At 46.4% G+C, this 25,598-nt stretch overlaps 1 protein-coding gene across 7 annotated transcripts in view; it reads right to left on the reverse strand.

Moving 5' to 3' along the window:
- The window catches only part of NSUN7 (NOP2/Sun RNA methyltransferase family member 7), a 75,956-nt gene extending 50,649 nt beyond the window's left edge, over window positions 1-25,307 (reverse strand). For 4 of the 7 annotated variants that reach the window (XM_073342202.2, XM_073342198.2, XM_073342206.1 and 1 more), the window contains exons 1-3: window positions 25,015-25,153; window positions 20,608-20,678; window positions 6,161-6,516 (exon numbers count right to left, since the gene is read on the reverse strand). In XM_073342202.2, coding sequence (XP_073198303.2) covers window positions 6,161-6,458 — 298 coding nt within the window. In that variant the 5' untranslated portion in view covers window positions 6,459-6,516; window positions 20,608-20,678; window positions 25,015-25,153. Of the gene's footprint in view, window positions 1-6,160; window positions 6,517-20,607; window positions 20,679-25,014; window positions 25,154-25,229 lie in introns of those variants that run through there. The other 3 variants (XM_073342200.2, XM_073342199.2, XM_073342205.2) reach the window with 3 other exon arrangements.
- Between the last annotated feature and the right edge of the window lie 291 nt (window positions 25,308-25,598).

Consider the following 25,598-nt stretch of genomic DNA (forward strand, 5'->3'; position numbering starts at 1 on the left):
ACAAATCCAGGGTTTAACAAGAATGTCTGAGGAATGGGGGGGGGGAAAGGGGAAATAGATTCTAGGTGGACTCCTCCTGAAGGTTGAGACAGCAGACTGGACTTCTACATAGAGTGCTTCCGCCGACGTGCACGGGCTGAAATTGTGGAAAAGCAGCATCACTTGCCCCACAACCTCAGCCGTGCAGAACACAATGCCATCCACAGCCTCAGAAACAACTCTGACATCATAATCAAAAAGGCTGACAAAGGAGGTGCTGTTGTCATCATGAATAGGTCGGAATATGAACAAGAGGCTGCTCGGCAGCTCTCCAACACCACTTTCTACAAGCCATTACCCTCTGATCCCACTGAGAGTTACCAAAAGAAACTACACCATTTGCTCAAGAAACTCCCTGAAAAAGCACAAGATCAAATCCGCACAGACACACCCCTGGAACCTCAACCTGGGATATTCTATCTACTACCCAAGATCCATAAACCTGGAAATCCTGGGCGCCCCATCATCTCAGGCATTGGCACCCTGACAGCAGGATTGTCCGGCTATGTAGACTCCAGCACTCCCAGCTACCTTCGAGACACCACTGACTTCCTGAGGAAACTACAATCCATCGGGGATCTTCCTGATAACACCATCCTGGCCACTATGGATGTTGAAGCCCTCTACACCAACATTCCACACAAAGATGGACTACAAGCCGTCAAGAACACTATCCCCGATAATGTCACGGCTAACTTGACTAAACTTGGTGGCTGAACTTTGTGACTTTGTCCTTACCCATAACTATTTTACATTTGGATACAATGTATACCTTCAAATCAGCGGCACTGCTATGGGTACCCGCATGGCCCCACAGTATGCCAACATTTTTATGGCTGACTTAGAACAACGCTTCCTCAGCTCTCGTCCCCTAACGCCCCTACTCTACTTGAGCTATATTGATGACATCTTCATCATCTGGACCCATGGAAAAGAAGCCCTTGAGGAATTCCACCATGATTTCAACAATTTCCATCCCACCATCAACCTCAGCCTGGACCAGTCCACACAAAAGATCCACTTCCTGGACACTACAGTGCTAATAAACTATGGTCACATAAACAACACCCTATACTGAAAACCTACTGACCGCTATTCCTACCTACATGCCTCCAGCTTTCACCCTGACCACACCACACGATCCATTGTCTACAGCCAAGCTCTGCGATACAACCGCATTTGCTCCAACCCCTCAGACAAACACAAGATCTCTATCAAGCATTCTTACAACTACAATACCCACCTGCGGAAGTGAAGAAACAGATTGATAGAGCCAGAAGAGTTCCCAGAAGTCACCTACTACAGGACAGGCCTAACAAAGAAAATAACAGAACACCACTAGCCGTCACCTTTAGCCCCCAACTAAAACCCCTCCAACGCATTACTAAGGATCTACAACCTATCCTGAAGGATGACCCAACACTCTCACAAATCTTAGGAGACAGGCCAGTCCTTGCCTACAGACAGTTCCCCAACCTGAAGCGAATACTCACCAGCAACCACATACCACACAACAGAACCACTAACCCAGGAACCTACTATCCTTGCAAAAAAGCCCATTGCCAACTGTGCCCACATATCTATTCAGGGGACACCATCACAGGGCCTAATAACATCAGCCACACTATCAGAGGCTCGTTCACCTGCGCATCTACCAATGTGATATATGCCATCATGTGCCAGCAATGCCCCTCTGCCATGTACATTGGGCAAACTGGACAGTCTCTACGTAAAAGAATAAATGGACACAAATCAGATGTCAAGAATTATAACATTCATAAACCAGTCAGAGAACACTTCAATCTCTCTGGTCACGCGATTACAGACATGAAAGTTGCGATATTACAACAGAAAAACTTCAAAACCAGACTCCAGCGAGAGACTGTTGAATTGGAATTCATTTGCAAATTGGATACAATTAACTTAAGCTTGAATAGAGACTGGGAGTATCAAGTGGAGTGCCCCAAGGGTCAGTCCTGGGGCCGGTTTTGTTCAATATCTTCATTAATGATCTGGAGGATGGTGTGGATTGCACTCTCAGCAAATTTGCGGATGATACTAAACTAGGAGGAGTGGTAGATACGCTGGAGGGATAGGATACAGAAGGACCTAGACAAATTGGAGGATTGGGCCAAAAGAAATCTGATGAGGTTCAATAAGGATAAGTGCAGGGTCCTGCACTTAGGACGGAAGAACCCAATGCACAGCTACAGATTAGGGACCGAATGGCTAGGCAGCAGTTCTGCGGAAAAGGACCTAGGGGTGACAGTGGACGAGAAGCTGGATATGAGTCAGCAGTGTGCCCTTGTTGCCAAGAAGGCCAATGGCATTTTGGGATGTATAAGTAGGGGCATAGCGAGCAGATCGAGGGACGTGATCGTTCCCCTCTATTCGACATTGGTGAGGCCTCATCTGGAGTACTGTGTCCAGTTTTGGGCCCCACACTTCAAGAAGGATGTGGATAAATTGGAGAGAGTCCAGCAAAGGGCAACAAAAATGATTAGGGGACTGGAACACATGAGTTATGAGGAGAGGCTGAGGGAGCTGGGATTGTTTAGCCTGCAGAAGAGAAGAATGAGGGGGGATTTGATAGCTGCTTTCAACTATCTGAAAGGGGGTTCCAAAGAGGATGACTCTAGACTGTTCTCAATGGTAGCAGATGACAGAACGAGGAGTAATGGTCTCAAGTTGCAGTGGGGGAGGTTTAGATTGGATATTAGGAAAAACTTTTTCACTAAGAGGGTGGTGAAACACTGGAATGCGTTACCTAGGGAGGTGGTAGAATCTCCTTCCTTAGAGGTTTTTAAGGTCAGGCTTGACAAAGCCCTGGCTGGGATGATTTAACTGGGAATTGGTCCTGCTTCGAGCAGGGGGTTGGACTAGATGACCTTCTGGGGTCCCTTCCAACCCTGATATTCTATGATTCTATGGGAGTGGCTCAGTCATTATGCAAGGTAACCTATTTCCCCTTATTTTTTCCTCCCTCCCCCCCAGATTGTATGTATAAGAACATCTTCTGTATTTTCCACAGTATGCATCCGATGAAGTGAGCTGTAGCTCACGAAAGCTTATGCTCAAATAAATTGGTTAGTCTCTAAGGTGCCACAAGTACTCCTTTTCTTTTTTCAGTAAGTAAGTCATCAATCCTTTTGCTTTTGTTTGGCTTCTTCTTCAGGGCCAAAGGCATCTGGTGTCAGATTTGCTATTTGTTATTTTTTGCTGCTTCAGTGAAAGATTGGTGGCAAAGTCTCTTCCTTCCATGACTTAATCTGTTTGCTAGTCTCCTTCACTGAAATCACTGCAGTTCAGACCTCTGACTCACAGTTTAGGATCAGTAGACATCTACTCATTACAGAAAACAGCACACTATCTTTGTTTTGCATGCTGGTTCGGGCAGAAGTATTGTGCCCAACGCAGGCACAACAACCGCTGAAAGCACTGCTATAGCACATGCACAAATGACTTCAGCTCCATCCTTTTAAAGGGCATTGCTTGTCTGGACCAGCCAAGCTCTGCTAACCAGATTGGAAGAGAAGAGGTATTGGCTCCGCCTCTTCTGGATGGATGGCAGGCCGGCCAAATCCAAGGGGATAAACTTCCCTTACCCCTCTTTTCTACCGTGCCCATTCCATTAACACCCATGCAATGCAACTCACAATTTAACCCCTGGTTATACATAGGGCAGTGAAGAATAATTCCGTTTTCTGAATTTTCCAACAAGCAATTTCCATTGTTAGTAATTGTTTGTTCCTATCTTGAGTGTGCTTAAGTTAATTTCACATGTAGTGCACAAGATTTTTGAGAAGAAGGTTGCCAGAAGACAGCCTTAAGATGTTCTCTACTATAGTTTGTGTTAATTGCGTTTTCTGGCACTCTGTTCCCCTCACCACTAAGAATTATTTTTGTTCCTACATTAGAAGCAACACTGCATCACCAAGAATAGAGAGTAACAGTTTCTTAGCCTTCTTTTAGATTGAGAGCTGGATGAAAGATGCCTATGCTATATATTTCAGATTAAAAGGTCACAGTAGCAGCAGGGAGAAGGAATGCACTTCTGTTTCTTCTCCTCACATTTCTATTGTTGAGCTACTATATCCTCTGAATTTTACCCAGTGAAAGTTTCTTATTAGCATTTGGTCAGGAACAATTACCCTTTTCTATTTGATCCACAGAAACCTGATCTCACCACATATTTTAGGTAGTTCCCATGGATACTAAATGGTTTCTCATTTTTTATACTGACTCACTTTTGTGATGCAGTCATACTGAACCAAATCCTGCGAAGTGCTGAGCCCGTCACCATCTACTGTTAAAATCCCACAGAAGATGCCAGTGCCCAGGATCTCTCCCCCATGGGTCTCACTATTTTTGGAGTAAGTACAGACACAAAACATAACTCTTTGAAACACCTACCTTTGGCCATTGCAAGGACAGTGGACTAGCATGACAAGGTGGGTAAGTAGTATCTTTTACTGGACCAACTTCTGTTGGTGAGAGAAACAAGCTATCATGTCATTTGTTCAGCCTCTAAAGAGAAATGCCATGTTTGCCAGTTCAGCCATTGTTAATTTTTTTCCTCTTTTCTACTCTGTTTTCTTTTGGAAAGGTTTCTCTTTCTCTTGTAGTCTAGTTATCTGGGACTTCTGCATTTTTGTTTTTTCAGTCACAAAAAAGGAGTGAAATTACATGTGAAAGTACAACTAAAGGACGCAGCAAAAGTGTCAGCTATAAACTGAGAAGACACTGCTACAAGCCTACAAACACTGAACAAAACTAGTTGACACTATTTACAAGTGGCCAAACAATACGAATACTTGAACTCCACTTTGGTGAGGATGCAGCTTTAATTTATTCTTATGTTTAATAGACTGTCCATTTTATTTTATTTCCCCTCTTACTTACAGGGTGGTTTTGGAGGATTCCTCTAACAAAACATTCACAGGTCTATTTTTCAGCCTCTATTTTTTAATTCAGATTAATTTGATGTAGTGTATCTCAAACTGATAGTTTCTTTAAGCTATTGTCTGTTTGGGGTGGGGGAGGGGAAGAAGAGAGACTTGTTACCTTGCACATCTATGAGCATAAAGTAGCAAAGTTAGAGAGATGCTGAGCAAGGAGCAGTAGCAATTGCTCAGTCAGGTGCCCCTCCCTGAGTCTTGCTGGTGGTCTACAGGTAATCTGGCACTAGTCTAGAGCGGGTCTTCATAGCGCTAGCCAATCAACCGGATATGACCCTGGCATCAAGATAAGGAATGTACCCTACCACACTGTTTGATAAGGTTTGGCATATAGTAGCCAGCTATATTCTTACAGGGCTAGGTATGACAGAAGGCAGTGTGGAGACAAAGACAATCTGTGGTCCTGGCCTCCACTCAGTCCCCCCATTCATCCCAGCTCCCCATATTTTGAAGGTCAAATCTCATACAACTCCCCATGAGCCAAATTCCGACCCTTCCTACCACATGGAAGAACCCATAAATCAACTTCTCAGTTCAAAATCAGTGTCCCTGTTCCCATGCAGGAATAACACAGGGGAGGGGAAGAATCAGGTTCTTAATTTGGATGATTGATTCAGTTAATAATGGTCAATTTAGCATGTTTGGTTTGTAGGGGGAGTAAAATGTATTTATTTATTTATTTGTTACTGAAATGGACAGAATTCACACTTTCCTTTACAGGAAACAGCACCAAAAACTTAAATAATGAAAACTAAGTACTTTGTTTTGCATTATCTTGCTTTCTAACAAGAATTTGTACAGTATTCACAAACAGACTTTAACAGACAAAAAGGGTTTCTGCCAAAGCATTTGGATATGGCTGATCAAATATACACATTGGCTGTCTCATATAAAGACTACAGCCCCACCTTGCGTCCCAATACATTGTCTACAACCAGCCATCAATTTCAACAGTCCTGGGTTTCTAGTTAATTTAAAACTAATCTCCAAGTAAAGTAATCCCAGATTCATAGGTTAGCAGCCTAACTATGGAACCATCCTTCCTGCCCATCAATAAAAGTGATTATACCGATATACATGACCTAAATACATCATATAGTTTTTGTATATTTTCTGCACTGCATCATTTCTGCTAGTGATATGGGGAAAGAGTTTCGACTTACATTTCAGAGCACTAAACGCCAGTTCATAGGATGAGCGCTGGGAACATTCATCTTTAAAATCTGGTAGGGATGGCACTAGTTCATTACCATACCTTACCAATATTTTATCCTGAGGCTTTTCATTACGAATGCCTTGAAAAATTTTAGCTGCATTTATGTATACAGAGTCTTGATAGCCATTGTTCTCAATCAGACTTGCTGTACTCTTTTCAGTAGGCTCTCTCTCATTTGATATTGCCATTTCCTGGAAATTTGAAATGTCACTTGACAACAAGAAGTTACTTTTTGAACTTGGCATTCTTTCCCTGTTGCTTTGTCAGCACAATAAGATTTGAGAAATCAGAATCCCACTGTCTCTGCAAAAAAAAGAAAAATCTGTATTAAAATTAAGTTAAAAATCAGTTTTCAGTTTCATTAAACTGTTTCTCTTCATTTTTATGGTTTTTAATAGAAATACTTAAAATTTCTGATCTAGGCTACAAACCTGTAAAAATGAATACATGTGCTTAACTTTGACACATATTCAACTTTATCCAATGTGAAAGTCAAAATGTTATTATTTTAAAAAATACAAGTTACTTTTATAAATAAATAAATGCAGACAAAATTACCTTATAATAACCATGGTTCTTTGAAATAGGTTGTCCACATGGATTCCAAGATCTGCCCTCATTCCTTGCTTCTACAGAGTCCTAATCCTGTGAAATTCTGTATTGGTGAAGGAATTGAGAGATGGCTGGGCCTGCTCCAACCTTCACATCCTGGGATAGGGGTGTGCAAGGACACTCAGGAAGCAGGAGTGGTCCCTATGGGCACTGGGCTTGTGCAGCTGTGGCTCACGCACACCCAAGATCTATTTTGGCTGACAGTTTCCATAGGGACCAAACCTGCATGATAAGGATATGTCTACACAGCAATCAATGGGAAGCCACACATCCCCTTTGCAAATAGGAGCAGCTCATAGCATGCTTGCAGATCAGTGTTTAGCAGACAATCAGAGAGCCTGCAGGGTTTTCAGCTGAGACTGATCAGAAGAAGCTTTTTGCAAAGAGAGCTACTTTCTGGTCACAAGAGCACAGCCAAATTTTAGTGCACGCTGCTTGGGTGCCCCTGCACATACAGCCCTGGGGAGGGGGCAGAAAGTGGAGCAGGGATTAAGTAACTGCCCTGCAGGTAGGGGGAGCAACAGAGCTCCCAGATCAGCATGGCTGGAGGAAGATGACCCCCAATACCCCAGCTTCTCCTCCTCCCTGCAGGGGCATGCCTCTGGTCCCCGCTCTGCTCACTGGCTCCCTCTAACCTCCCTATGGCTGCGTGTGCAGGAGCGCCCAGGTAGCCCACTGTCTGAGCTGTGAGTGGGAGCTAGCCCCAAAACCTCCCTGGAGCCTCCTACGGCATTGGCTCCAGCTCCTCTTCACTGCAGCGCTGAGCTTGCCCAGAGCAGAGAGCAAAGCAACAGCTAGAAAGCGACCCCCAACATCCTGGCAGCTGGGAGCCATTCCTCTCCCAGCTGTGCTGAGCCCTACAGGGCAACCGCTTCTTCTTGCTCTGCTTTCTGCCCACCCTTCCTTGGGCTGCATGTGCAGAGACAGCCAGGCAGCGTGCACTGTGGGGCAGTGAGTGGGAGCCAGCTTAAAGCTTCCCTATAGCCTCCCAGGTATCCCTTATTCCTGTACATGCACCAGTAAAGTCAGCTAAGCTCACAAGAAGCCCTATTCAATCACTTTAATAGAGAGAGAGGGGCGGCTTTTCAGTTAATTTCTCTAGTCCAACAGCTATTCTTAGTCCTATTATCTAACTTCCTATAACACCTTTGAGGACTATCTTATATTTATATTTGTCTGAATTAAGTATTTTCAAGTTTACTGGGGGGGAATGAATTTGTTTCACCAATATAAAAGTCTCCTTGTACCATGAACACTGAGGCATATATTCCTACACAAAAGCCACCTCTGTAGTTCCCCAAGATGGTGTCCAGCAGTATTATCGTTTGATATTTTTCTTAGGAAACTGGGTGGGCAGTAGAATTTTCCCGCAGTGCAACACATTCATAAGGCTAGAGTGTTGACATGAGGCAGGAGAGGGAGAGGAAAAGAACACAAGGCACTCTGGGATAGGGTTACTTTGACTCAGCTCTGTGCATTGCACCGTGGGTAACAGAGCCCTAGGCTCAAGCACAAGTCAGAAAATCCTTAACCTAGGGTTAAAAGGCACCGTAGACAATCAAGCCCACAGTTCCCTGATATGGGTCTGCTGACTTGGGAACCACTAACCCAAGACTTATATTGCTGTATAGACATATTGGAGCGTCCTTGCACACCCCTGTAAGACCGAAGAAGTAAGGAAGCAGGGCAGGACATGGAATCCATGTGGACAACATATTTCAAAGAACCGCAGTTTCTGTAAGTAACTATTGTTTGAATGATCATCATCATGGATTCCACTCCTTGTGACTAAGGCCATGTCTACACTGTACTGCATCTGGTGAAGACACTATATGCCAACAGGGCGAGAGAGCTCTACCGTCAGCATAAAAAAAATCCCACCTCCGTGAACAGCAGAAGCTATGTCAGCGGGAGAACACAAGCACTTATGTTGATGTAACTTATGTCACTCGGGGGGTGGGGAGGTTATTCACACCCTCAAGACATGTAAATTATGCCAACAGAGGCTGCAGTGTAGACACAGCCTAACAAGCAGCTTGGATGTGGGGGTCTAAGAGTCCTATTTAAATAATGATTTTGGGACACCTCTACCAAACCAGGCAGCCAATCTGGAAGCCTCTATTAAAGAGGTGTGGCTAGAGCTCCATGTGGATGCCCTACAGATTTCAGAAACAGGGGTCAGTCTTCAAACAGGCAGAGAGGCTGCCTAGCTTTAGTGGAATGTGTTCTAATGTGGCTAGGTAGATCGGACCTGTCTAAGCCCTGGTCTACACTACGAGTTTAGGTCGAATTTAGCAGCATTAGATAGATTTAATCCTGCACCCGTCCATACGACGAAGCCATTTACTTCAATTTTAAGAGCTCTTTAAGTCGATTTCTGTACTCCTCCCCCGACAAGGGGATTAGCTCTGAAATCGACCTCGCCGGGTAGAACTTGGGGTAGTGTGTTCACAATTTGAGGGCATTGGCCTCCGGGAGCTATCCCAGAGTTCTCCATTATGATCGCTCTGGACAGTGCTCTCAACTCAGATGCACTGGCCAGGTAGACAGGAAAAGGCCCACGAACTTTTGAATCTCATTTCCTGTTTGGCCAGAGTGGCAAGCTGCAGGTGAGTGCAGATCTCATCAGCAGAGGTGACCATGATGCAGTCCCAAAATTGCAAAAGAGCTCCAGCATGGACCCAATGGGAGGTACGAGATCTGATCACTGTATGGGGAGACGAATTCATGCTATCAGAACTTTGTTCCAAAAGACGAAATGCCCAAACATTTGAAAAAAATCTCCAAGGGCATGAAGGACAGAGGCTATAACAGGGATCTGCAGCAGTGCCGCGTGAAACTTAAGGAGCTCAGGCAAGCCTACCAAAAAAACACCAGAGAGGCAAACGGCCGCTCAGGGTCAGAGACCCAGACATGTCGCTTCTATGATGAGCTGCATGCCATTCTAGGGGGTACAGCCACCACTACCCCACCCCTGTGCTTTGACTCCATCAATGAATTATCACGCAACAGGGTTGTGCATATTGGGGATGAGGAAGATGATGACGAGGAGGAGGTTGAAGATAGCGCACAGCAAGCAAGCAGAGAAACCGTTTTCCCCGAGAGCCAGGAACTGTTTCTCACCCTGGACCTGGAGCCAGTACCCTCCAAACCGACCCAAGGTGGGCTCCCAGACCCGCCAGGCAGAGAAGGGACCTCTGGTGAGCGTACCTTTGTAAATATAAGACACGATTTAAAAGCAAGCATATTTAATGATTAATTTGCGGCCAGTACAGGTACTGGAAAAGTCTGTTAACGTGTCTGGGGATGGAGCGGAAATCCTCCAGGGACATCTCCATGAAGCTCCCCTGGAGGTACTCTAAAAGCCTTTGCAGAAGGTTTCTGGGGAGAGCAGCCTTATTCTGTTCTCCATGGTAGGACACTTTACCACGCCATGCTAATAGCAAGTAATCTGGTATCATTGCATGACAAAGCCTGGCAGTATATGGTCCCAGTGTTTGCTGGCATTCAAGCAACATCCGTTCTTTATCTCTCTGTGTTATCCTCAGGAGAGTGATACCCTATTTCAACCAGGTGACCGTGAATGATAATTTTATTCAGGGGACATTCAGAGGTGCTGTTCCTGCTGGGCTGTTTGCCTGTGGCTGAAAAGAAATCTTCCCCGCTGTTAGCCACACGGTGGGGGGAGGAGTGAAGTGATCATCCCAGAGAATTGGGTGGGTGGGGGTGGTTTAGTTGGGTTTGTGCTGCACGTTAACCCGAAAACCGCAGCCCCTCCTTTTAAATTGCCAACCAATTTTAAATGGCCAACCCAACGACTGTTTGGTATGGGAAATGCTGGTGCTGCTGTTTGAAACCATTCCCATATGTTATGAAGGTTAAAGAAGCCAAAAGACTGTGGCTTACCATGGCTGCCTGCAACCCGAATTCTACTGCTCACCGGCCCTGCCTGTGTGATCTCTCACACTAAACCGGTAGCCCCTCAAGACGCAAAATGCGACCTTGTACCGAATACACATGTGCTATGTAATGTTAACAGCAAGGTTCACCCTGAAAGAGTCTACCCATTGTTCTCTAAAATGTGTCTTTTTAAACGACTACTCTCCCTTTTTTTTCCTCCTGCAGCTGCAAATGTTTCAACGCTCACACTATCATCTCCTTCCCAGAAGGTAGTGAAGATTAGAAGGTGAAAAAAAAGCACTCGCGATGAAATGTTCTCTGAGCTCATGCAGTCCTCCCACACTGAAAGAGCCCAGCAGAATGCGTGGAGGCAGACAATGTTAGAGGCCAGGAATGCACAATATGAATGCGAGAACAGGTGGCGTGTTGAAGATAATAAGTGGCGGGCTGAAGATGGTAGGTGGCATCAGCTTGCTGACAGAAGGCAAGAGTCAATGCTGAAGCTACTGGAGGATCAAACAGATATGCTCCAGCATATGGTTGAGGCGCAGGAAAGGCAGCATGAACACAGACCACCACTACAGCCCCTGTGTAACCAACCGCCTTCCATCCCAAGTTCCATAGCCTCCTTACTCAGACGCCCAAGAACACGGTGTGGGGGCCTCCAAGCACCCAGCCACTCCACCCCAGAGGACTGCCTAAGCAACAGAAGGCTGGCATTCAATAAGTTTTAAAGTGCAGCATGGCCTTGTCCTTCCCTCCTCCCTCACCCCTCCCGGGCTACCTTGGCAGTTATCCCCCTATTTGTGTGATGAATTAATAAAAAATGCATGAATTTGAAGCAACAATGACTTTATTGCCTCTGCAAGCGGTGATCGAAGGGGGGAGGGGAGGGTGGTTATCTTATAGAAAAGTAGAGTGAACCAAGGGGCGGGGGGTTTCATCAAGGAGAAAAAAAAAACAGAACTTTCACACCGTAGCCTGGCCAGTCATTAAACTGATTTTCAAAGCTTCTCTGATGCGCAGCACTTCCTGCTGTGCTCTTCAACCGCTCTGGCGTCTGGCTCCGAGTAATCAGCGGCCAGGCGATTTGCCTCAACCTCCCACCCCGCCACAAACATCTCTCCCTTACTCTCACAGATAGCGTGGAATGCACAGCAAGCAGTAATAACAATGGGAATATTGGTTTCGCTGAGGTCTAAGCGAGTCAGTAAACTGCACCAGCACGCTTTTAAACGTCCAAATACATATTCTACCACCATTCTGCACTTGCTCAGCCTATAGTTGAGCAGCTCCTGACTACTGTCCAGGGTGCCTGTGTATGGCTTCATGAGCCAGGGCATTAAGGGGTGGGCTGGGTCCCCAAGGATAAACTATAGGCATTTCAACATACCCAACAGTTATTTTCTGGTCTGGGAAGAAAGTCCCTTGCTGCAGCTGTTGAAACAGACCAGAGTTCCTGAAGATGCAAGCGTCATGTACCTTTCCCGGCCATCCCACGCTGATGTTGGTGAAACGTCTCTTGTGATCCACCAGTGCGTGCAGCACCATTGAAAAGTACCCCTTGCGGTTTATGTACTGGCTGCCTTGGTGCTCCGGTGCCACGATAGGGATATGGGTTCTGTCTATCGCCCCACCACAGTCAGGGAATCCCACTGCAGCAAAGCCATCCACTATGAGCTGCACATTTCCCAGAGTCACTACCCTTAGTAGCAGCAGCTCAGTGATTGCGTTGGCTACGTGGATCACAGCAGCCCCCACAGTAGATTTGCCCACTCCAAATTGATTCCCGACTGACAGATAGCTGTCTAGCTTTGCAAGCTTCCACAGGGCTATCGCCACTCGCTCGTGAACTGTGAGGGCTGCTCTCATCTTGGTATTCTGGCGCTTCAGGGCAGGGGAAAGCAAGTCACAAAGTTCCATGAAAGTGCCCTTGCGCATGCGAAAGTTTCACAGCCATTGGGAATTGTCCCAGACTTGCAACACTATGCAGTTGCACCAGTCTGTGCTTGTTTCCCGGGCCCAGAATCGGCATTCCATAGCATGAACCTGCCCCGTTACCACCATGATGTCCACATTGCAGGGGCCCATACTTTGAGAGAAGTCTGTGTCCATGTCTTCATCACTCTTCTCACCGTGCTGCTGTCGCCTACTCGCCTTCTTTTGCTGGTTCTGGCCAGCCAAGAGCATCCAGGAGACGACGAGGACGTCTACCAGTCATAATGCACCATCTGCTAGCACAAGGCAATGAGCTGCTGCTGTGTAGCAATGCAGTCCCGCGCCTGCCAGCACCCAGGAGTCATACGGTGATGGTGAGCTGAGCGGGCTCCATGCTTGCCGTGGTATGGCGTCTGCACGGGTAACCCAGGAAAAAAGGCGCGAAAAGGTCTGCCGTTGCTTTCACAGAGGAAGGGAGGGAGGGAGGAGGGGATGTACCCAGAACCACCTGCGACAATGTTTTTTGCCCCATCAGTCATTGGGATCTCAACCCAGATAACTATCCATAGTGCAACGCTCGGCAAGTCGACGCTAGCCTTGGTACTGTAGATGCACTCCGCCGACTTAATGGTCTTAAGTGGGGACATACACAATTGACTGTATAAAATCAATTTCTAAAAATTCGACTTCTATAAAGTCAACCTAATTTCATAGCATAGACATAGCCTAATTCATAACACATTCTTACACATCTGGAGACTCATTTTGATAACCCCTGAGGATATTGCCTGACGTGTCACCCTCTCTGCTTAGATGTTTCTAATTTTTTTTTCTTCCTGTAAATGGAAAGATCATGCTCTTACTCAAGTGTGTGAAGCTTAGTTTTGCCAGAGATTGAGTGGGACTTAGGAAAGAAAACTGAGGGTGATCCATTGATTTAAGTGAAAATCTGAAGAAAAAAAACATCATAGCCAGCAACTTGGTGTGAGGCCTATCAGTCACCATCTCTTTATGGAACAGCATGTAAGGTCAACCAGGCATAAGGGCTTGAATTTCCCCTACCCTGTGAGCAGATGTTATAGCTACTAAAAAAGGCAGTCTTCATAGACAAGTGGTAAAAAGAGCTCAGAAGGGGGTCTTATTAAGCCAGCTAACACCATGTTGAGATATGAGGAAGAAAGGGAATCCCAGAATAAGAGAAAACAGAAATGAGACCTTTGAGGAATTTAGCAACTATACAGTAGAAAAATAAGGTATGACCGGACCCTCAATTGGAGAATTATGCACAGATATTGCTGGTAAGTGTATTCTTAGGGAGCTGAAGGACAGTCCTGAATGTTTTAGAGTTAGCAAATAGTCCAGAACAGCAGAAACGGGTTTTTCCAAGGGAGACAGGTGACATTATACCCCAATAGAAAGTCTCTTCTATTTTGCTCTATAAGTTTCCAGAAAAATTTGTATTAGATTATGTATCAATATGTTCTTGATCTCAGCTGAACAGCTTCTTCCAGTGGCAGTTAACACATCTGACAGCATGGATGCTGGCTGAATGATGCTTGATCCAGGTGTAAGATCTGACCTTCATTTTGTTAAGTCACATTTGGTAAAAACATGTTGGAAACAAAGCTGATAGCTTCACTAGATCTGAGTACCAGAACTGCCTGGACCCGTTTGGGACTACCGTGACCATGAAGGCTGAATCTTGACTGAGAGCCCTTGGTCATGGGTGGCGGGTATCATAGGCTGCGGGAGGCTGTGCCTCCCCAAACAGCCTGGTGTGGCCCTACCCACACTCCATTCCCAGGTCCTCTCCTGCAGTTCCTGGTGCTCTGCTCTGGCCGGTTGGGGCTGGAGCTGGCTGGCCTGCTGCAGGGATTCGGGGGGCTGGCACTGGGGCCACACTGCCTTCCCGGCACTTGGACTGTGTCACACGGCTCACCAGGGCTGGGGGCCACAGTGGGGATGCACTGGGCTCCTGGTGGGGGGGGGGCAGCTAAAGAAAGGGGGAGGAACCTTGGGCAGAAGGGGAGGGGCCAGGGGCTAGCCTCACCCAACGGCTGGGTCACCAGCTGCCTATGCCCTTGGTACTAACAGGATCGGCACGTAGGCACATGAACCCCAGTCTGCACAAAAGAGGACAGCATCTGACAGGGTGCCTAGGCCCAAACCCCTCTCTGAAGCTAAACACAGGACACTTATTATCCTCATCTGTGGATCTTCAAGATGGAGTCCTTCAGAGTCCACTCATGCCTGTCAACTTGATGGGAGGGAATTTTAAAACCCTGGAAGACACATAGTGACTAGTGTGATCTGATGACTGCACCAATCCTAGAGACAAACGGCTTCTCAGCAGAGCAGTGATGACTATGTTCCTCTTTCTGTTGACATAATGCATAGCTGTGATGTTTTCTGCCATCACTTGGCTACGGATCTTTGCAACAAGGGGAGGAATGCCATGCATGCTAGATGACATAGGGCTCAGCTATTTACATGAAGTTGAGCGTGGGTGGGGAGGGAAGAGTCAGACCTTGTGTTGCAAAATGGTAAAAAGTGCTTCTTCTCTTAAATGGGGAGCTGATCTTTACCAACATTTTGGTAGGATGTGGTGCAGCAAAGAGGTACTCAGGTGAAAGAACACTTTCACATGGGCAACAATCTAACAGAGGATTTTCACGGGACCTTCACTTTCATGTCCACATGGTATTTGCTTGGCAGATACAGTAACTCCTCACTTAACATTGTAGTTATGTTCCTGAAAAATGCTACTTTAAGCGAAACGATGTTAAGCTAATCCAATTTCCCCATAACAATTAATGTAAATAGGGGTAGTTAGATTCCAGGTAATTTTGTTAAGTTTTAAACAAACAATTTAATACTGTACACAGCAATGATGATTGTGAAGCTTGGTTGAGGTGGTGGATTCAGAGGGTGGGATATTTCCCAGGGAATGCCTTACTGCTAAATGATGAACTTGCACTCAGCTGAGCCCTCAATGGTTAACACATTGTTGTTAACGTAGCCTCACACTCTACAAGGCAGCATGAATGGAGGGAGGAGAGACAGCATGGCAGTGGCTGAAAACATTCCCTGTAGAAACTGAATGTGAAAATGAACCCATGGGGTGGGGGTGGGGGTGCATGTGTGAGAGAGACAGAGACACACACTCTGTGTGTGTGTGTGTGTGTGTGTCAGAGAGAGGGGAAGAGACACGCATATTTCCCCTTTAAGTACGCTGACCCCACTCCAAGTACACTGTCTTTTTAAGTGGAGCAGCAAGTTGAGACAGCAGCTGCTGCCAGCAAGCTCCCTCTATCCTGAGCCCTGTCCTGCCCCAACCCCACCCCCCCACTCTGTGGAGATAAGGTACAGAAGCAGTGGACAGGAGCAGGGGGAGGACACCCTGACATTAGCAACTCTCTTTCCCCCACCCCCTGAACAGCAAGCAGAAGGCTCCCAGGAGCAGCTCCAAGGCAGAGGGCAGAAGCAGCAAACAGCAGTGGGGGAAGGGACAGCTGAACTGCCCGGCAATTGATAGCCTGCTGGGCGACTTCCACACAGGGAACTTAGGGGGGCTGCCAATCCACCCTGGTTCCTAGCTCCAACAGGCTGCTCTTTCTGCAAGCAGTAGACAAAGCAGGCGGCTACCAAACAATGCTATCAGGGAGCATTGCGCAACTTTAAACAACCACGTTTTCTAATTGATCAACGACGTAACAACGTTAACCAGGACAACATTAAGCGAGGAGTTACTGCAACCACTTTGTATAGCGTATGGGTGAAGTGCAAAAGTCTGCAATGCTGTGCAACATTGCTGCAGAAGAACACACGACCTACAAATCTGAGACATGCTCTTATAGACATCTCAAGTTGAGCTTGCAGATCATTTAAGAGACTTACTATCCAACTACGATGTGGACCCCTCCTCCATGGTATATACGTTCCTGTTGACCTCAGCTCTAACACAGCACCTATGAATGATATACCTTGGGTCAATAAAAGTGTAGATTTCTCTCAGCTGATCTTGAGCCCCAGTGTGGTACAGAGCTGTCAGCTCTCATAAATGGAATGTTGCCTTTTCGGAAGATATTCACCAGATCAGCCAGTCATCAATGTATGGGTATAACTGAATATTGTGTCTTGTTAAATGGGTTTTGATGACCACTAAATGCTTGGTGAATACCACAGGTGCCGACTTTCCAAAGTGCCAGGGGGTGGGGTGGGGGAGGGGGCTTGACCCCCGGCTCTGCCCCAGGCCCCGCCCCCACTCCACCCCTTCTCCCAAGGCCCCACCCCACCTCTTCCAGCCCCATCTCCTCCCCCAAGTGCACCATGTCCTTGTTCCTCCACCCTGCCTCCAGAGCCTCCCACACGTCACGGAACAGCTGACTGCAGCGGACAGGTGGCACAAGGAAGGAGGGGAGGCAATGATTGGCTTGGCACAGCCTGTCAATGGGCAGAAAGCACTGGGGGGGAGGTTCTGAGAGGGGGCTGCCAGTGGGTGCTCAGCACCCACCATTTTTTCCCTGTGGGTGCTCAAGCACCCATGGAGTCGGCACCTACTGTGAATACTCAGTGCCAGGGTGAGACCAAAAGGCATAACCCTGTACTTGCAGCAAAAGTCCCCTACTTCAAGTCTGAGGTACTTTCTGTGTGCTGGACATATGGACAGGTGGAAATACAAATCCTGAAGACCAACAGGAGCCAACCAATCATGAGAAATAACTGAAGCCCCAGTCAACATTTTAAGCTTGAAACAATTAATTTGTTGAGACATCTGAAGTTTAGAATAGAATGCCAGCCCCTTTCTTCTTTCAAAATAAGAAGTAGCAGGAGTAGAACCTCTTACCTCTGAATTCCAGGGACTCTTCATCCACTGCTCTGGATTACAGAAAGGACTTTACTTTACCTCTGGTTTCAACATTATTTCATGAAAAAAGCTCCTGAAAAGGGATGGGAAAAGGAAAGTGTGGGTAGGAAGTGCCTGGAATCGTACTGAATATCCTTTTGTTTGTGATTACCAGGACCTGCAGGTCAGAGGTCAGCTGGTTTCAGCCCTCCTGAAAATAAGAGGTGGTTTCCAAACGGGGGGTGGAAAGGGGTACACATCCGGTAATGGTTCTGATTGGCTCTCAACAATGGCATCTAACTTGCTGCCATAAGGTAGATGAAGTGTGCAGCAGAGGAGAAGAGGCAGAATGTCTCCTACATTTGAACCTCTGCCTCATCTTCAATTATTAAAATCTAAGAAGTCATTGGAACAAGAGGTACAGAGGCGCTGTCTGGCAAAGCTTTGCGGGTCTGTCCTGCCTCCTCCAGGTGGCTGGTTTGCATACATCCAATGAGTGGAGGTCTCAAATCATAGAATCATAGAATATCAGGGTTGGAAGGGACCCCTGAAGGTCATCTAGTCCAACGCCCTGCTCGAAGCAGGACCAATTCCCAGTTAAATCATCCCAGCCAGGGCTTTGTCAAGCCTGACCTTAAAAACCTCTAAGGAAGGAGATTCTACCACCTCCCTAGGTAACGCATTCCAGTGTTTCACCACCCTCTTAGTGAAAAAGTTTTTCCTAATATCCAACCTAAACCTCCCCCACTGCAACTTGAGACCATTACTCCTCGTTCTGTCATCTGCTACCATTGAGAACAGTCTAGAGCCATCCTCTTTGGAACCCCCTTTCAGGTAGTTGAAAGCAGCTATCAAATCCCCCCTCATTCTTCTCTTCTGCAGGCTAAACAATCCCAGCTCCCTCAGCCTCTCCTCATAAGTCCTTCAGGGCTTCATCAGTTCCAATGTTAACTAAATCAAAATCTTCAAACAGGAGGTTCTCAAGTGTCATTTGGACCCCCTTTAGTATTCTCAAAAATGAGCACCATGAAGCCCACATCACAATGAAAATGGCGACTGCATATGCTGCCATAGCAGAGGTGTCTAAAGCAGCCTGCACAAATGTTTGGGACACTAACGACCTTTCAGATGCCAGAGATCTTAGTCCTTTCCTTTCATTTTGTGGTCACTTCTCTATGAATTGTAACACCCTGTCCCCCTTTGGATAGTTATATTTTCATAGAAGTACTTGATCATTCAAAATGTGCATCTGGAGATTGAGGAAAAACCTTCCTGGAAAAAACAAACAAAAACAAAACAGCATCTAGAGTGCTGTATAGTTCTCTTGTATTCTCTCATAAATTGAGCCGGAGAGCTCATCACCAATACTATGACAGTATTAGTAAGTGGTACCAAGGAAGAAATGTCTCCAGTTGTGTGATCATGAAATAATCAATAAACAGGACATCTTGGATACTAAGAAAGTCTGTCCCAGAAACGTCTGCATTGTGGGGAGACAGTGTCAAGGGCACCAAGGTTATCCATTCCAAATGTGTCCATATCGATATCAGCCCCAAGGGATCAGTACTAAGATAAGTGAAGACTCAAGTTTCAGGAAGTTCTGTGGGTACCTGGACACCAGCCAGTGCCAAGACATCAGCTAAAAAGATTGTTTGTGGCCCAGATCTGGTCTGTCTGAACCGCACAAGTAACAACAGCTTGGTGAGCTTTCTGTCTCTGTATAGTCAGAACCAGAGAGGGTGTCCTATATCTGTGCTCTCCAGGAAAAATGTTCTTTCCTACCCCTTTCTGACAACTGGGTGGAAGAGGACTGGCTGCTCTCCCAGTCTCAGAATCTGAAGGGTTCAATCTTTTCAATGATGAGTGAGCCCAATACCTCAAAATTCACAGAAGCATTAGCCAAAGAGAACTGTTCAGGCCTAGTGGGAATCTTTTTTCACCCTCACACTCTAAGGAGGTTCTTGTCAAGCACTCCAGAAGAAAAAATTGAAGGCAGGCCTGCCTCTCTCCTTCTGTTTCCTCTTGTAGAAACATCAACAGATCAAGTATCTGTCAGGAACGTACCCCTCACCAAAGCAAAAGAGGCATCTAGAATACACATCATTGAGTGGGATAGCCACCCTGCAAAAGTTTTAAATCCCAAAGACTTTGTTTCTGACATAGAAACCTAGCTGCTAGTAGCAGGGGTATCCCATAATTTATTATCTTTTTATGTGCCAGTGAGTGTAAATACAAAAAGATACTATGCTAAGCAAAAAATTGCACAGCCCGCAGAGTAAGCAGACACTACATGGGTTCTCTCCCACTGCCATACGTGGCAAAAAGGAACCAAATGATGGTTGGGCCCGCTGTGCCCTTTATGTTCTTGGGTAGATGGTGAGGATGGGCACCAAGACATCTTGGGCGCAGGCGCAACCCCAGCAGATGTTGCTAGCCAAAAAGAATCAGATCTCATGCACACTGGGCGCACGCACACCAAGAGTGGAATCCATGTGGACAATCACTTGAAGAAACTCAGGTTTCAAAAAGGTTATATGACTTCAGTAGGAGTTGAAGGTACTCAACATAGCACGAACAGCACTCAGCATTTTGAAGGATTTGGCTTGACTGAATACACTTCTCAGTATCATAGCATAAATGTCTTTTGTTCCATAATATAAACAAAGCAGCAATCCATTACTACTTTATACAAAGTCATGTATTAGTCACACTTATTCTGGGTGCTAAACATTTCATTAAGTACTGTTCTTGTCTTTACTCTACTGTATCTCCAGTTATACCATAAAGAAAAAAAAGCATTTACAGATGCCAATAAACTAGCCATATTGGCTGACTGGTATAACAAAGTTTAGCACCAATACATTACTCATAAAGCTATGCTTTTAACATAGAGTTCAGGAGAGCAAGTTACCTAGTAAGTACTGCTACAGTCTCCAGCAGACTGCACAGTACAAGCAATACAGTTATCACAAGTACCAATTATTAGACTGTTATAGTCAACATACTATAGCTTTTTTACATGTTAATCATTTAATCGGGAATGGAACAGACAGTACACAGATATACCCACTGATTTTTTAAAACAAAAGTATATCCACCTTTTATCAGCTGTGAATACAGAAGATAAAGTTCCTGATAGTATAGTTTCTAGTTTCCCAGTTTTACCTATCTATGGACAGAAAAAGAAGAAAAAGATTAGTACAATAAATGAGTTGCAGCCCATGAAAGTCACAGCTCAAAGTTTAGTCATACTTAAGAAATGCATTCCAGTTTTGGAGAACCTCAGGTTCCAGCAACATTCCCTACATTTAAAGAGGGAAATACAAATTCTAGAGAGGTCACCCATTCAAGAGGTCCTCCCACTTAATTATAGAGAGTATTGCTGAAACTAGTGAATGCTTGAACCAGAATTAATTTTCAAGTGTGCTCATAGTATTCACTTTATTAAGTTTTATATATGTTATTTAATAACAATCTAAAGTATAGTACAAGTAAAGTATGTACTATACTTAGTTAACACATTTATATACTTTTCTTGGCTGCAGCTCTGTTGGGCTACACTGGTACTGAGGATTTTAGGGAGGCTTCCCTACCATCGCTCTTGAGCACAGGTCCACCAGTACAAGCAAGCATGGGAGAGCTAGTGTTACCACCACAGTGCTGTCTGATGCTGCTCAAAGCAGGACCATACAACAGGGTGGTAAAAGTGTCAGCTGTAGCCAGTTAGCACTTCCACCGTTTCTAGGCAACAGTGAAAGATTTCTCTGGAACACCCCAGTGAAGACAAGCCCAAGGGAGACACAGGCTGGAGGCTAAAATGACTGAAGCACATCAGAAGACAGCACACAGAAGGAAACAGAGACACTATAAAGAACAGGCATAATCCCCAGTATTATCATTACAACACTGCTTACAACCCCACCCTGACTGAGGATTTCTCCTGCTCATGCCCCCAGGCTTGCCTGGAAGATGCTATGACAACTGGCAAGTGGGACCCTGTGCAATGCCATCTCCTGGTAAACGCTCAGCTCCACGAGGGCACCTGCTTGGCCCAGCAGCAGAGGGACACTGCCAGGGATTTCCCTACACCCCCCCCATGGTGGTGTTTACCCCCCCCTGAATTTCCCCAACACCCCCCCCCAGTTTTGTGAACTAGTTACATGCAGTGTTGCCAATGTAGTGATTGTTTGGAAATTTGAATTGAAATTGAAACATTAATACACACTTTAAAAGCATATAAAGTGTATCATAAAATACGTGTATCTGAAAAAGTATAATAGATTTGAAAAGTATGAACAGAGACTAGCTTCCTTATACAGCTGTTGTTTTTATGACCATCAGTGCATTCATTTTGGTGATGTTGGCCAACCTAATAATTTCAAATTATGATTTGTAAGCAAAGTCTAAATGAGCTCTCCCTGACAGCTAGTGATGAGCTGGGGGTTGGGGGAAAAGGCTTCAGGACCAGATTGTATTTACATTCACACATAATCTACCTAGGTATCCAGCAAACAGAGCTGTGTTACCCAAGTGATAGATTTTGGCTGGGTTACAAATCAGTTGACTGCAGGGGATAAAGAAATGTTTTTATTCTTATACTTGTATGAGTAAAGGGCAGTAGAACTGTACTTAAGCCTCTGCTGATTGAGGGCATCAAGAGAGAGTGTGGGGACACGTGTTTTGCTTGTTGGTCTGCCTGAGTCACAAGTACTATTTGACCTGCCCCTCTCCACTGTTTAAAGACAGAGCTGATTAGGCTCCATAGATAGTCTTTTGTTCTGTTAAGTGACCACTACAGTTGTAATCACTGATAATCAGGTTTAAGTGCTTAGACCGGCTGTGGGACAGTGTTTCTGTGGAAGAGACGGCCCAGTCTGCCCACAGAGGTTCCCCCACTGAGAGCTCAGCTGAAATCACTGAGAGCTGGGTGGAACCTCAAGAGACCAATTCACAGAGGTCAGTGGCAGCAGATGGTGATGGCACAGGGCCATTGGCTACAGAGCAATTGAGTGAATGGTGGCACAACGAACAACAGTGGCCAGAGCGAACAGTGAGCAGCTAGAGGAACTAGCAAGGTGCCTTCTTGCCCCCCACCCGAGAGGTGAACTCATGTGAGAGCACCTCTGAACTCTGAGTCTCCACTGACCAAAAACAACACCGGTGAGTGTTAATGAGGCTGTTAACTGTGTTGTGTCTCCAGCATTCTTAACGTGAACAAACATGGCTGTCGCATCATACTTTCTATTTAAGCAAGAGATACCACACACTACAACACTGGCCTCCAGTTTAAGTGCATTGTCACTTGTTCATCCTAAAGTTGAACACTGGTTCCAAACAAGGCCAGCAAATGCTCACTATCTTTCTGCAAGAAACTCAACTGACTGGCTAGACGCATGTGGTGCAACAGTGAAAGACTCAACAGTTGAAAAAGTGAAGAACTCTCTCACAACATTCAAAAAATTTACATACATGGCTGATAAATGCATCAATGCAAATGATCATCAAGTCATTGTATACATTATCTTGATGTCAGTGGTAGGCGAGTACATGCATTTCTAGATGTTCAAGTTATAGAAGACAGATTGGCTGCCTCTGTGACAACCCACATCTTAGAAGAGTTAAATGCTTGCCAATTGGACCCCAAACAAATGGCTGCTTGTGCATTTGATGGAGGTGCAAACTTCTCTGGAAGACATGGTGGAGCACAAGCTTTGCTCAGAGAAAAGTGTAACCCTAGTCTCTCCTATACACACTGCAGAGGCCATCTACTCCAACTCGCGCTAGTACAAGCTGCAGACTCTTCAAAAGACACTTTAAAAGCTATAAATTTAATATCTTCATTATATTCTTTTTTCAGCAAGACTCCAAAAAGGCTGAATATCTTGGAAAATATAGAAGATACACTGGGACTGACGTTCAAATTAGTCCAACCTGGGGAAACCCTCTGGCTTTCTCATGAGCAATCCTTGGCTGTTGTTTTAAAATTACTCCAGCCATAATTACTGGCTTTGGAAAGTATCCACCAAGATGGGATGGATCTAAGGAGTGAGGCTGGTGAATTACTTTTGCTACTACGTTCAGAGAAGACTATTGCCATTCTCTCTCTTGTAAGTCTACTGTTGAAACCACTTGGGTCATTAAACAATGCCATCCAGGCATCTGCTACAACAGTAGTAGACCTTTGTTCAGCAATAGAAGCTACATTTGGCTCAATCAGAGAGCTATCCATTGAAAAAGTACTAGACGAAGCAAAGACTTCAGTCCAGAAGCTGATTAATGAAGGCATTTATATTGAATCCTTAAGTGAGGGGGACAAGAAGTGTTTGTTAAGACAACTGAAAAAGTACACGACTTGATTTTTAAAAATCTACAACAGTGACTTCTAGATTCTACTCAACCTCTACATAGCTTTTACAGATCCCTGTCTTATAAAACACAGACAGTTGAGTGGAGTGAGGCACTACCAGCAAAGGAGCTGCCATGTACTCAGGACAGAATAGAGAATTTGAACACAGAGTGGAATATCATATGACGAATGAATGAAGATTTGACTTCAATTTCTTTTTTATCATCACTAATGGCTCGACCAATCTTTATGCTATGTTTCCTGAGCTGAAAGTAGTAGGAATTCATCTCTTGCTACTCCCAGTCACAACAGCTACAGTTGAGCGTTCTTTTTCACCATTGAATAGATTTTTGTGTTTTGAAAGAGGTCGCCTTCTGCCTGATCATGTGAATGAACTAATGAGCATATCAACTGAAGGAGTGGAAGTACTGGACACAGGAGAAGCCACCAAAGATGAATGCATTGCATTGCATTCAACAAGTTCATTAACAGAGTTGTGCAAAATTATAACAAGAAACCCAGAAGGATGTAGATGTAGTGCTTCATAGAAGGCTTGAGTAGCCAACTTTAATTTGTGAAATAATTTTAAAATCTAACAGAATGGTCATGAAACATTCAGGTTTTTACTCTGGTGCCATGCAGCCCAGCTTCACCCTCACGGTCTCACCCCTCATCAGCCTTGACCCCCCCATTTCAATTCCTGCGGGAAACACTGGACACCGCGCTTGGGGGACGAGAGAAACGCTCCCGCAGGAGCGGGCTCGGCGTTAGACACTACCCCGGCCCGCCTGGCGGCAGAACGGCGCCGGCCGCCAGGGGCGCGCCCGCAAGGCAGCAAGCCGTAGAGGGGCCCCCCCGGCGCGGCAGCCACGCCGCTGAAACCAGCGCTGAGGAAACTCCGACCCGCACCAGCAGAGCCCCGGCTGACTGCACAGGGGCCCCCGTGGCGCACCTGTGGCTGGTGCCCGCAGCGCAGCGCTCCCTCCGGCGCGGCGGCTGCTCCCCTACCCGGGCAGGGGGCCGCGGAGTAACAGTCCCGCTAGCCCCCACAACGGGCGAGGGGCAGAGCCCCCTCCCAGCACCGCGGGAGTTACACCCGGCCGGGGTCAGAAGGGGGAGATGCGCCCTAAGGGCTTGTGCCCGCCTCGCTCTCCCTTACCCGCCGCTCCGCGCTCCACGCACCGGCAGCCGCTGGCTGAGAGCAGCCTTCACCCCGCCTGCCCCAAATCTCTGCCGCGGCGAGTCTCCCTCCGGCCGGGGCGGGGCCGGTCGGGCACGCGGCCCTGCCCACACGCCCCACTGCTTGCCGGCGCAGAGACAGGCGGGGGAGAGAACGCAGCGCCAGGGACCGTTTCATTTAAATTCAGACTCTACCATTCTCCTCTCCCCCTTGGGGGGGGGGGATGGATGCGGCTCCCCTAGCCTCATGTCTCCCACCTCGTCAACCACCCCCTTCGGAACGGAGCTGGGACTGCCTCTGCGGAAAATGTTTCTGCCCCTTGGCCCTCTGTGATACGTTGGTAGAGTCCGGATGGTGGTTCTCCAGAACGGCGGGGCGGGGCGGGGCGGGGCGGGGGGGGGGGGGGTCAGGGCATCTTTCTGCTGCCACTGGGTGGGGGGAGGATTGGGCCCTTCCCCCTTTAGTGGGCCTGCTCTTTCGAGGGGGTGCGCATCTGCCAGCCGTTGGGGGCTGGGCCCAGATTGCGCCTTGTCGCTGGGTGCTCAGAGCGCTAATTCCTGAAT

This window comes from Lepidochelys kempii, chromosome 4, assembly GCF_965140285.1.
Source record: "Lepidochelys kempii isolate rLepKem1 chromosome 4, rLepKem1.hap1, whole genome shotgun sequence".
NCBI classification, from domain to species: Eukaryota; Metazoa; Chordata; order Testudines; family Cheloniidae; genus Lepidochelys; species Lepidochelys kempii.